The 13617-nt window shown below is 34.9% G+C and overlaps 1 protein-coding gene across 2 annotated transcripts; it reads left to right on the top strand.

The window, feature by feature from the left end:
- Positions 1-8231: 8231 nt before the first annotated feature.
- On the top strand, positions 8232-12008 carry atp5mc1 (ATP synthase membrane subunit c locus 1). 2 transcript variants are annotated; one of them, XM_027139194.2, is made up of 5 exons: positions 8232-8344; positions 10347-10394; positions 11174-11251; positions 11329-11516; positions 11703-12008. In XM_027139194.2, the coding sequence occupies exons 2-5, from the start codon at positions 10356-10358 to the stop codon at positions 11815-11817; spliced, it is 420 nt and encodes a 139-aa protein (XP_026994995.2). In that variant the 5' UTR covers positions 8232-8344; positions 10347-10355; the 3' UTR covers positions 11818-12008. The 2 variants fall into 2 exon arrangements, with proteins under 2 accessions (XP_026994995.2, XP_026994996.2); XM_027139195.2 differs by having other exon boundaries at positions 8242-8344; positions 10338-10394.
- Positions 12009-13617: the final 1609 nt, after the last annotated feature.

Genomic DNA, 13617 nt, shown 5'->3' on the forward strand with positions numbered 1-13617 from the left:
TTTTTTAGATATAATACTTAGGTATAGTGTTTCTTGTGAATGAACTACTCTTAATACACTGCATTTCACCAATAAATTATGTTAACTAAGATGAATGCTGTAAATGTTTTTTTGTTCTTCCTTAAGCTGACACCTTTCAGGTCAAATCTTCATGTGCCACCCTGTAGATGTCCAGTCTGTTTTGGGTGAGTGAGCCATTAACTGGGTGCAGACATCAAAAGTGAGCTAATAAGTCAAGCAGGCCCCAGATCTTTCACACGGTTCAGGAGACCCTGGGAGGTCAACAGCAAGAGAGATGCTTGCTGCAGGAGTGGTTTTTATAGACAGGTACTGTAATCGGAGAGCCATGGTGCTGCCTGCCACGTTGTTTCCCCACTGTCTTTACAGACACGCAGCTGCCCATAACCCATGACTGCCTTCAGGCTTGAGAGCCCGCCACCCTCTGCTCCTGACCTCCCTCATGCTGCAGCCCTCTGACTGAAGAGATTATGTAGATACCAATTCATAATGTTGGTGCAGGTGCTGGAGCCAATGCCGGTTCAGGGAAGACAGAACCCTTGTTAACAACTAATCCTCACTTTAACGGGATTTAAAGCCATACCATTATGTAATCAGATGTGAGTTGGTTAATGAGCAGCAGAAATAGTGCCAACATAATAGTAGCCTTTTAAGACAATATTTACAGAATCTCAAGCTCATAATACATACATAACAAGCATTGCTTAAAAGACTATTCAATATATTGAACAGGACCAACATTCTGTACCTTATCTAAGATATAAAATTATGTCACGGAAGACAACTATGTTTTATTGAAGGACTGGTGCCATTATGGGTTAATCTTTAACACACAAAGACACAAAACTCTTATATTACTGCACAAAATAGAAGTCTTCAAGTGATATATTCCATACAATGAATAATAGAAATATTGAATATTATCATTCATAGGCCTAGATTTGGAAATGTCATTAAAATCTTTGTTTACAGTAAATTCATATAATGTTACAGACAAACTGTTTTCTTCATCAGAATAGCAGACATACCATAAAAAGGCTAAGTCTAAGCCCATACAATATATTGTGTAATTACATACAAAATAAGATGCATACCATGACCCAATGAATATATAGTAGTAGTAGTTTACTTGGTATATGTTGTCACTTTTGTAAACAAGTTTATGATCTACCTATATAGAATTTTGTGTTCACAGGTTAGCGTGTGCTTTTTAAAAAAAAAAAGCATTTGATGGTATTTATTTGCCATAACACTGTGTATTAAAGCCTTAGCATTTGGACAGCAGGGAAGTCAAACCTTTTTCTACATTGCACAGCAATTTTTAACATGCATTAGGCAATACATCAACTATTGAAAACACTTGCCAAAGGTTTCTAGTGGTGATTAAATTGACCTTTTTTACCTTTTTAATAGTAATAACAACTAATATTATATAGGATACAGACCACAGGAAAACAAATATATTGAAATAATGAGTGCATTCATAGACTACCTACATCATCTGTAATATATTAACATGTCTTATTTTGCAAATTAATGTTATTTTATACTTTTTTACATGTAATGAACAAACTAAGTATTAGAATAAAAAACAGATGGGATCAGCAACAGCAGTGTTATAGTCAACTTACTGTGTTAATGAAGAGAAAACTCATTTTTAGACAGTGTTTTATGTTTACTGTTCAGTCTGATTCATCTTGATCACCTATGGTAAACAGGTATGACTGAAATTATAGGCAGGGCTCCAAGGCTCCTCATGTTTGCTGGATTTATTCTTTTTGATAGGGTAAAGATGCTAGAGTATAGTCTCTGCCACTCCAAATAGAAGAAGGGTCAGGTGGGGTTTTTTGGGCACCATATAAAGATTACCACAGCCAGCTCATGCTAGAGCTGTATCAGATACATCCCAATGAGCAGAGACCACAGACCTGCTGGATAGATTATATCTTACAGTTGGCTTAGGAACATCTGGGAAACTGAGCAGACATTTTTGGCTGGGGATAGAGAACTCTGGAAGGATGGGTTCTTAAGGTTTCTTCTTATATCATCTAAGAAAGCTTAAGAAGAACCCATCCTTCCAGAGTTCTCTATCCCTGTTGTTCTTTTAATAATGATAGTTTTCTTTGCTGTTGTGGCATCTAGCTTGCTCTTTAGGAATATAAAGATTTACTTCTAAAACTTACTTGTATCTTATGTTTAAAACATTATATGAAATTGATTTGCAAGGTATGTAGGTTTACTAGCTATATTTAACTTTTAATTTAAAATTATAATTAATTTTGATAAGTCTAAGTCATGTTAACAATTATTCTAAGTAGTTTTAATAAAATCTTCTATAAAAAGCTCACAAAATAATCTATAGAATAAATTAAATGTTCAATTCAGCAAGAAAAAAAGGCCTATACTATTAACTAATTTTGACATGACCTTAACTATGACCTACAATCACTTTTGCTTATTTGTGGGAAGAGAGACAGTAATGGGCATTGAACTTAAATGGGCATTGAAGTTTTTGTGTAGTTCGGCTAATGTTGCTTTCCATTATAGTTCAAAAATAATTTCCAAAATGTGTATTAGTAACGTTTAACCTCTTGAAAAACAATCGGATAGGGACCGTATGTCATCTGTTTAGTTTCACTAATTCTTAGTGTAATAAGATTATCCAAAAATTGTACATTAGGCTAACTAGTTAAACATAATGTTAATTATTTAAATTTCAGCAACAATACAGTTCTGATTAGGATTTGATAAAAAAAAATAATACTGGAGTATAGTCCTTAAAGGTAAATAAATAGCATTGGTTACAAATATATTGTATATAATGCTATTCTGATTCTATTTAAATCCTTACAACAAAAACATGTAGTACAGAACATACTTTTCATTTACATTTTATGCAATATTATCAATCATGGTATAATTTTCTGGTTCCCAGTTTAGTTGACTGTGTATCTTAAACAATTATTAAGGACAATCCTATTACACACATTAATTTATTGGGTGGATTATGTTGTTCTTTTGATAATGAGCATCATTGTGTGATTTATTATTTCACAATGCTCTTTTTTATTCTAAGGCCATGAGATTGTCTGCCTGCCAATACTAACTGTAGTGGCAATAAGTATGGTTGAATGACATTCAGGGTGAGACCCGCCCCCTCATGTCTCCAGCTGTAAGGTTGCCATTTTGTCTTCCTCTTGGAGCAGGGACTATAAATCATGGGTCTCCCAATTTCCCTCCTCCCTGCTTTCTCCTCCCCATGCTTTCAATTAATCTGAATGATTTCTACAGAAAATCCAATGGAGCAATCAATTCACCTGCACATTTTAATACAGCGCCTGATCTGTCCACAGCTTCTGTGTGCCTCCATTGCTCTTGTAAAAACATTATTAATTGCTGCTCCACCATGCCATTCATCTCTGCCAGCCTAGGTACCAGGGTCTGTGTAACCCAGGAGTGAAATAACACTATGAATGCCTGCTGACAATCCTCATGTCCTTTTCAGCCTATTAAAAAGCAGCAGATTCTCAAGCTTCACAAAACTGACACTGGGACTGGATGGGGGCTGGTTATGCTGTATCCATTTACTGCTGGTTACACTTCTAGCAGCTGAAAATATGTTATATTTTGAAGAGGTCCAGAGAACTCAGACTAATACAAAAATTGATTGCATATACCAAGTTACAGCAATTTACATCTATGCGCTAAGATTTGACACCATCAAATTTCCTAATGATTCTACTTATTGTCTCAAAAGGTTATTAGAATGTGCCATGTTTATAATTGAGCTTATAACAGACAATAACTCTCTCTCTCTATCTCTCTCTCTTTCTCTTTCTCTCTCTCTCTCTCTCTCTCTCTCTCTCTCTAAATTAAATAAAAATGTCTCAAAACAATTAAGAAAACCTGGGGTTTTGCTAACACCTTTGCCTTTGTAACCAGGTAAAAGGCAACTCTTTATGAGAGTGACATTTTAGCTGGATTTATATTTACAATAATTAAGTGATAATCAGATAAATACAAAAAGAACTGGTGCTCGAAAGAGAGCTGTTTTATGGACTGGTCTAAAAAAATGGTTTATCATTCAGTTTGTCATTCAGTTTCATAGATTCCCTATCATTTTATCATAATTTTAAACATTACATTCTTCCGGAAAGGATTTGATCAACAGTATATATCCCAGACCATCTAACCACCCATACATATTCTAACCAATTTTTCAGATATTTACAAACCCTAGACATGCTTCAGTTAATGATTTGACCCTAGAACTCCAATAAAGGTACTTCTATGAAAAATTGTTATCAGTTGTCAGTAGGAAGACATGTGACTCTGTAATTGGCACCTGCTCTCTGTTCCCCTCCCCACCCCCCACCCCCCTCACCCCACCCCCCACCCCAACCTCTGTGTCTTTTTGGTCCCCATTATACATTTATTGGTGGCTGCATTTTACTTGCAAAGGGGAAACCAAAGGCAATTTACAAGGTCCAGTCTGGTTTCCCTTCTGCCACCGGCATATGTGAGTGTATACTGTGTAAACACATTTATATTTTTGTGTAATTCGAAAAAGAATGCAAAAAAAAGATCTGTTGCTAAAAACATTTGTTTTTGCATAATTGTGTTATAATAGCATGTCAAATTATGTTTTGAATTTTATATGTAGATGGTTCTTAATAAAAATGATTTACATTTTAAAGAAAGTCAATCTTATAAGTTAATGTGTCATAAAGCATACTATAAACTATATACTATACTATACATACCACAACACTGAATGTGCCCCATGGTGTACAAATTGAGGGAGGTGTTTAAATCGAATACATTACAATGACTACCAACTACCGTGCAGACTATACAGTACATTTCATTGCAAATTAAATTAAAGGTGTTTCCAGTGAAAGGTGAAAAGTTTCCCATTTTCCCATCGTTGCTGTGATTAATTTGAAGGCTTAAGTGACAAGGTAAAATCTTATTTTAACAATTAGATTTATGTCTATGTAGACCTATTACACACAACAGACTATTCAAATAGTCTGTACAAACTGTAAAACTGGGTGAAATCTTCTACACAAAATCAGTGGCCTTCCTGTGAGATCCGTGAATTGGTGTTGTTGTAGGATACAGTGATGCTACACAAAGAATCATTATTATTGAGATTAATAACAGCTAATGGTGAGAATACTCTGAAGAGTTGGTTTATTTTAAACCAACAGTTATTTTTTAGTTATTTGTTTGTGGATTTTTGTTTGTTTGTTTGTTTGTTTGTTTGTTTGAGTTTGATTTAAGTTGATAATACAGCAGTTAAATCTCATTGTGTAATGTGCTTTTATAAAAATTCGCATTATCAATAAGATTGATCAAAGTCTGACAAATTTTTAACTAGTAAATTTTTGTTATATTATAGAGATATCAAATTTGGTGCCTTAGCCCATTGGCCCCTATTCAAACAGAGTATGGATCTTGCTTATTCCAGGTCTTTAAAGCATCATAATTTATTGCCCCTGTCATCTGTAAAACTTACACACTGCTTAACTTAGTCTATGAGCTGCACTTCAAGATTATAATAAAATTTTAAATCCTTTGTCATAATTGTAGGCTTACTCATAAAATATTTTCTTCATTGGTCATAGAATAAAAAAAAATATGTGTTACTTAATATGACCAAACTGGATAAAGTTATTCTATATTATATTCAATTGACAGTGAAATCTATGACTATACTGTATTATGCTATAGAAAACAATGGATATGTAAATACTATATTTACATCTAATCTCTAATGTAAAGAATTTATCTACAAGAATTTACTACATATAGTTGCTTTGATTCTGTTGCCTATATTTGCTTTCATTAGTTTCATTTCTTTTCTTATTGCTTCCACATGCAACCTGAAGCAGTTCGGCACAAGTGAGACACATTTGATAAATGGTTAACTTCAACTACAGACTTCAAAGCATAATCTAATCTAGTAACAATAAATCATGGTTTATTTGTCCAGCTTGAGAAACTAAAATACATGATGTATTCTAACTCATTTTGTATCAAGGTCTATGACATATTTGCATTGGTGGAAAATATATGGATACTATCACAAATGCAGATTTGTACTACTGCAACAGTTTTGCTATTAGTTGCATCTTATACTAAGCTGTAATAAGGAATAGAACACATGGAACTTTAAATTATGTCATGGACTATTCAGACTTTGATTACTGGAGAGTCGAGCACAGGTGCTTGAAATGTTTAGTGTGTTTGCAGAAGAGTTTGAACTATCAGTCATTGTTAAAAACGCTGAGAATTGTAAACAAACGGCTACCACATACCAGTCAATTCTAGATGGTGTTACTTAATTTACTTAAGATGCTGTAACACATGTTTTTTGAGCTGACATTGGGTGTACCGCATCTGTGTGCTAAACTCTAAAGGCATTTCTGAGAATGACTTGATCATCCTTTGAAAAAAAAATTATCCTCATTTGGCGAGTCAACATTCAGCAGGCATTTAACAAGGTTCACACTGGGCTATCTTGAATGGAATTTTTATCTGTGGCCTCTTCAGTGTTCTGCACGACAAGAACTGTGAAACTTGTTAAATTATATATTTTATCTTGTTTGAATGTTGCAGGGTTACGATTAGCACTAGGTAAGCGTAATCTTCAAATAACCACAATGGGGATTTTTTTATACAAATACTTTATATTGCTTTGATTGCATTTTTTAAGAAATTGTATAATTAATCAATCAAATATGAGGGGCACTACCCAATGTTTTAATCAGCTATATTGCAATATAATATTTGGTAAAACTGAATAAAGAGGCTTATTTACTTAATGCTAGCACTGAAAAATAACTTACATTTGTGTTCATTCAGATTATTCTTTTAACATTTTTTTCACATATTCTTCTGCATTAAAATGTATTACTATATAACTTGGTGTACTGTATGTAAGGTATGTATGTACCTACATATATTTATTTCATTTTCATTTTCCTTCCTTAGGTTAAATTGAACAGCAGGAAAAGTGGCATTTTATTGGAAAATCAATGAATAATGCACATTACATTGAATTGTATTTAATAATTGTATATGCTATAAAACAGTATATTAGTATATAATATTAGTAATAGTATGTAGTATAGAATATTAACATTCATGTACAGACAAAAGCCTGTTTTATAACTTGATGCCCCACCAATGTTGACATTATTAATTACTAACTTGTTTTGTCATTGTACACTCATCATATACAGTACATCATACACAATGTATTTTTCCTTGTCGCTGGGGTGGTTTCTTGTAGAAAACTTGGAACACCTTGAAATCATAGCATATCACACATCATATCTTGAAATTATTTCACTGTTCATCATGCAACTTTGCAAATACAAGACACAATAATAGTACATACTTATAATAAAAAAAGATGTACCCTTGACCCTTGTACACTCAATGGCCAAGGAAATGCACCTCTGAGAATAAAAAAAAGGAAATAAAATAAAATTTGTTTCGCAGTAATAATTTGAAGGAAAAGAATGTAATTAAATAAAAATATAGGCAGACAAAGGTTCTCAGATGATGGTGCAGCATTTTAGTCATAGACATTTAGGACAGTACTATACATAGTCCCATTCAGCTCCAAAAGTTTATCCAAAATTAAATAGATAGAATAAAGATTGTTTGTTTGTTTGTTTGTTTGTTTGTTTGTTTGTTAATACAATCATATTTACGAAACTCTATACTGTAGGAAAGTATTGGTACAATATACTGATTAGATCTGCGGCAGCATAGTCGTTAAGGTGTTGGGCCACCAACTGGAAGGTGAGTTCGATCCCAAATCCACCAAATTGCCACTGCTGGGGCCCTGAGCAAGGTCCTTGGCCTTCAATCACTCAGCTGTGTGAATAAATGATATAAGGGCGTCTGCCTAATGATGTAAATGTAGATCTATGGGTATGTCTCCCCCTGCAGGTATTCGGTATATACTGCAGGTACTCGTCTTCTCTTTTACCAGGGGCGGGACTTCCGTCAGCGTGTCCAGTATTCCTCATGTGTAAGGACATATGTTCGCGCGTTCCCGGCAATATCATCCAATTAAAATGAGAGCTGTAAACAGTCCCGCCTTATTTAATAATTACAGCCAACCAAAATAGCTAATTTCTGCCTCTTCGCTATTTCATTGGTCCTTTCACCGAGTCTTGACATGACTTACAGCCAATCACAGATGAGGACGTAGTTCATAAGCTTATAAATGACAAGGTGACAGTTTTACACGGCGCTCATTGACTCTAGCTTCAAGTTTGTCTCCTGGTGCTTGTGTATTAAATAGGTGAGTTAAAGGTTCTGGGTACTGGCTTGATGCATGGTACAAAGGGCAATATGTTTTTCTGACTTTGGTGTTAGCATGAGTATTTCCTAGTTCGCCTAAATTCTGTAACTGGCCAGAACATGTAATGACTACTACAACCATTCACAGGCGGCTAGCCGATTAGCCGATTAGCTATGAAGCTTATTAAAGTCGTTAAACAGGTTTAATACTTTTGTGTCAAATAAACAAGTGTGTGCAGATAGTTTTACAGGCTATGTGTTTTAGGAGTTTAGTTGTGACCACATAGCTATGGTTTCATTTGACACCTGTAAAATGTGTATCTGCTAATCTCTCAGGCCTAGTGTTAAGCCCTGCTGCTCCACATCCAATAGATAATCAACCAGCCGGGTTCAAGATGATCAAGGGCACAACGTCTTCCTCCTCTACTTCTTTAAGCACGTTATATATAATTTCTTCATTTCAGTGGGAAAATAAATGTAAGGATTGATGACCTTCACTCGTTGCTATGAGTGTCTTGAGCGCCTGAATAACGGGCCATCTTGAGCTCTTCTCTTCTAAGTAAGGATCGGCCTTGTGTCTAATATGTAGTTTTGCTGTGATTTTGGTATTGGTGTCTCTACACCCATGAAGATCAAAGAGGTCTCTGAAGGACAAACTGGAAGTCTGATTTAATTCTTTTGTTCCAATGTTGAAAAACCCCAGGGTATCCTTGAACCCTTGTGGGTCACCAGATCCCATTTTAATAACCTGGATCTAGAAAATAAAATCTTATCACTGCATATTAAAGACCTCAATATTTAGTTATTATACCCATTTAATGGTGTTAACTGGAATGTAATGGTTAAAATTGAATAAACATTTGTGGAAACCAGAAACTCTGTCTATATACATATCTGAAATATAATTGCACACATCAATATAGGATTAGTTTTTCTAGATTTTTTTCTTTTCAAGATTGCTTGTATTATTAAAAATGTATCAGTACAATGTGACTGGCCTTTTTTTTCCTAAGCAGTTAAAGGGAATCCTCTAGATACTGTTATAATTACATAGTAATGTCAATTAAAATCCGTGTACCCTTATGTTCAGGTAACCTGCATAAGGTGTATGTAACTGCTGACATCTGACTTTTTTTTTTTTTTTTTTTTTTAGAAAAAAATGTTTAGCAGTTTTTTGTGTAGTTTAGCAGTGATTAATTATTTCATATCGATCTGACTGCTTGAATAATGTTAATGTATTAACCCACATGGCTTAATTTGTCTGCTCTTTGACATTTGTTCAATGTTTGTGATAGTTAACTGTGGCAGTTAAGCAATTTCTGCATGCTCCTATTATTTGTCCAGCTGGACCCTCATTTATCATGGGTGATCCCATCACAAGTGCAGAGTGCTACACTAAGTACATGTGTGAACAGGGTCAGAGGTGTCTTGGATACACATTGTAAGTCTGTCAATTTGACTTATTCAGCCACTGATCATCTAATGGTATCCTGGTGCATCGTTGACGCCCAGGGTTGAAGTATCTAATGAGAACTACCCAAGTAGTATGTCTGTTAACGTGCCAGTTATTGAATGGTAATGATTGCCATACTGAAAGCACATTTACCAGTAAGCTATATTATGTGCTTGTATCAAATACCACAAGAAGGGGGTGGAAAAGGACAGAATAATGATCATGAATCTATTTTAGCAGCATAGAATAATGGCAGCTAAATTAGCATGCAAGTTATACACCTTGAGGGTGAAGTAAATCAGTTTATTATTCTCATCTTCCTTCTATACTGCTAATCTATGCAACACGCATTGATTTACAGAGCCAACTGACATGGTCTTCAAAAACTTCTGCATTGACACGCATGCAGTTTTATCCCAAATACTTGTTTTATATTTCTGTGTCCTGTGGTATTATCTTTGCTACCACATGCCTTGTTTTCTTCATGTTGTTCTTGACCATTTGACAGCAGTGTCTTATTTTTATTTATTTATTTTTATTGACTCTTCAGGATTCGGTCATGTATGCCTGTGCCAAGTTTGTCACTGCTCCCTCTGTGGTATGTATTTGGTGTAATCTTTAAATAAGCACTTCAATGTTTGATCATTTAAAATGTATGTGCTTGTGTTGGGACTAGTATGGAGAATGCAACAGGGTGCTGTGTGTTTTTGTGATCCTCACTACAAGAAAATGCAAGAAATTGCATAAAATAGCATTATACAGGAAATCAAATTATTGTTAATTGGGGAAGCTGGGAAATTTTTTTTTCTTTAATATGCAGGATATGCATATACAGTGGATACAACTAATGAACAATTAAAATAAATGCAAACAATTTGTCATCCTCTAACCCTAGACCTAGACAGAAAACAGTGTACATCCTTTATTAGAGGCCATTCCAGCTCAGGCAACCATTCACACATTCTTGCATATTAGGGCATTTTTTTAGAGCCAAGTGCCAGAACCTTTTGGTGCAAATCCTTTAGAAGTTGCAGGAATGCCAAAGTTGTCTCTAAATGTTGACTTGTTTAAAAGGAGTGGACTTAATACAGTTGGTCAAACGTAAGAATATAACAATCCAGTCAACTACAGGAAGAGGCAAATGCTGAGCTTTTCTTTATCCAATCAGATAAATTTGACATCTTGCATAAGAAAAACTTTAAAGGATTCAAAAGATGTAGCTCTTGACATTTACTTGCATGTGGTGTTTGCTTTATGCCTTCCTTGTTTGCTGCCAATAAATCTGGAGTCATATATGCAATGTCATGTATGTTATGAGTCAATTCCATCTAAGCACTACTCGTACTTACTGCTTAGTTTGTTTGTTTTTCATCTCAGCTCCGTGGAGGCTCCAGAGTACTAGCACGGCCTGTCTCTGTGTCTGTCTTCAACAGACCTGAAGCCAGAACTGAGCAGGTAAGGTTTCTGATGCTGTATGAAGTTCATAGAAGGAATTCAAACATTGTTAGTCACTAATGTTGCTTATTCCTTAGGCACCTCTCTTGCCTGTGAATGGGGCATCTTTTCTGAACGTGAGCCGGAGCTTCCAGACCAGTGCTGTTTCCAGAGACATCGACACTGCAGCCAAGTTCATTGGTGCTGGTGCTGCTACAGTGGGAGTCGCTGGATCAGGAGCTGGGATTGGGACAGTATTCGGTAGCCTAATCATTGGCTATGCCAGGTACATTGTACTGGAAAGAAATTAATTATATCTATTATTAATCTAAATGAAAAATTATTTCCTTTTGTGTTTGGATAGGGTTTTTTTTTTTTTTTTTTTTTAAACCTATGTATACTTGCTCAGGTCTCCTCATAACCATATTCTTAACCATTGTCTGTTTCTTTTTGCTTTTTTCCATTCTGACAGGAATCCTTCCCTGAAACAACAGCTTTTCTCTTATGCCATCTTGGGTTTTGCCCTGTCTGAGGCCATGGGTCTTTTTTGTCTGATGGTGGCATTCCTTATCTTGTTTGCCATGTAATTTAGACCTGTCATCCTGTTCTTGACCGTCCATCCAGGGATCAGAATCTGAAGCAAAGCTCACAAGGCCATGCCATTCCAACAAACTACTAGAAACGTCTTTCTCCCCTTCCTTTCCTCCATGAGGTTTTTATGTAATTTCTCACTACAGTTTGGGACAATCTGTCTGAATAAATGGGTGGGATAACCTTATCTGCCTTTTGACTCATGTTATGTTAAAGCTCTTAAATAGCCCAGAAATCTGGTCTTTTTAATAAACAGATGGCCAAAAATATTCACTGGACACCCTTGAATAATGCAATTTCTTGGAAATAAGGTGTCTAAACTCACTTTTGAATGCTGCTGTAAATTGGCAAAACCAGAATTAATGAAATACTACAAAGGTTCCTGTTTAATCCATTGTGAACAATGATTATATTGAAACTATAAATATGCCCATACACCTGCAGATTTATGCAGTCATCTAATCAGCCAACAGCAATGCAGAGATCCCAGGTGATCAGCGCTTTTATTTTATTTATTTGTTCTTTTTTTTTTTTTTTTTTAAACTCAAACCGGACCGACAGGTACCAACCTAAATCCCACCATCAAAGAAAGTGAGTTTAAATACATTTACCAATATGAAGATTTTAATATTTCCCTGAGGCCATCCTTAAATGTTCTTGTTTGCCATAACCTGACCGACCCTGTCAATTTAGGACCGACTCAATTTTTTTTTTTTTTTTTTTTTTTTGGGCTTTAAGTCCGACCGACCGATTTTGTTGTTTTTAACTTTTTTGTTTTTTTTTTTTTTGTTTTTTTTTACTCTTCAAACAACTAATACAAAAGCAATATAATAATAATAACGAGTTCGGGCACCATAATGCGTCTAAAAAAAAAAATTTTAAAAAATCATTAAATCAGCTCGACACCGCTTTAACATGGCAGGAAGTTCTGGAAAAACTGTGCCCAGCATCAAAATAAGTTTTGCGATGATGTGCCCGAAGGGTTGAAGACCCAGTCAGTGACGTCACGATATTATAATTTGTGTAAAGTCATACCTACGTAATCACCATCACCAAAATTGTACTTTTTTTTTTTTTTTTTAATAAACTTACTGCAAACATATTTTTAAGGATGGCCTGATCGAGGTCCTCTAGACTTGTTCTGGCTCATTCAGGCATTTCATGGGTGCAGTTTGACTAATCAAACCTGTATAAAAGCTCTCGTTTGCATTAACTATTTTAGTAAAATAGATTTTGATGGTAATTTACAGGTCACAGTAAACGGTTTGTTACATGTGTTGAAATCAGAATAGTTCAAGCTATTTGTGGTACAAGGTGTTACTTGGGGAATGTAGATGTGTAGTTTTATTATGTAAGCTTTCTGTACTTTAGTGTCCATTTTAATGCCAAGCTGCCTTTAGTTATTTAAAATGACCACAAATTCAACATGTTATTCTGCTAATTAGGTGTTAATTTTAATGAACCATTGAAAGAATATCAGCATCTGTAGCATCACAAATATTTGGTTTAGTGGAAAATTATGGTAAAGCATCATTTATGGAGCCAAAAGAGATGGTTGTTTTTAATAAGTTGAACCACATGGTCTGAATTGGGGAAGAGCCATAAATTCCATCCCCAGAACACACTACTCTGCAGCATATCCATCAGGGAAAGACACATGATCCAGCACATTTAAGAACTCTACGTGTAAGATTATATAAATATTTACTAGCCGCACTAAAAATCAATTAAATATATAAATCAAGTTTAGTGAATAATTTTTTTTTTAAATCCAAAAAAGTTTCAGTCCACTCTCC

Source organism: Tachysurus fulvidraco, chromosome 15, assembly GCF_022655615.1.
Source record: "Tachysurus fulvidraco isolate hzauxx_2018 chromosome 15, HZAU_PFXX_2.0, whole genome shotgun sequence".
NCBI classification, from domain to species: Eukaryota; Metazoa; Chordata; class Actinopteri; order Siluriformes; family Bagridae; genus Tachysurus; species Tachysurus fulvidraco.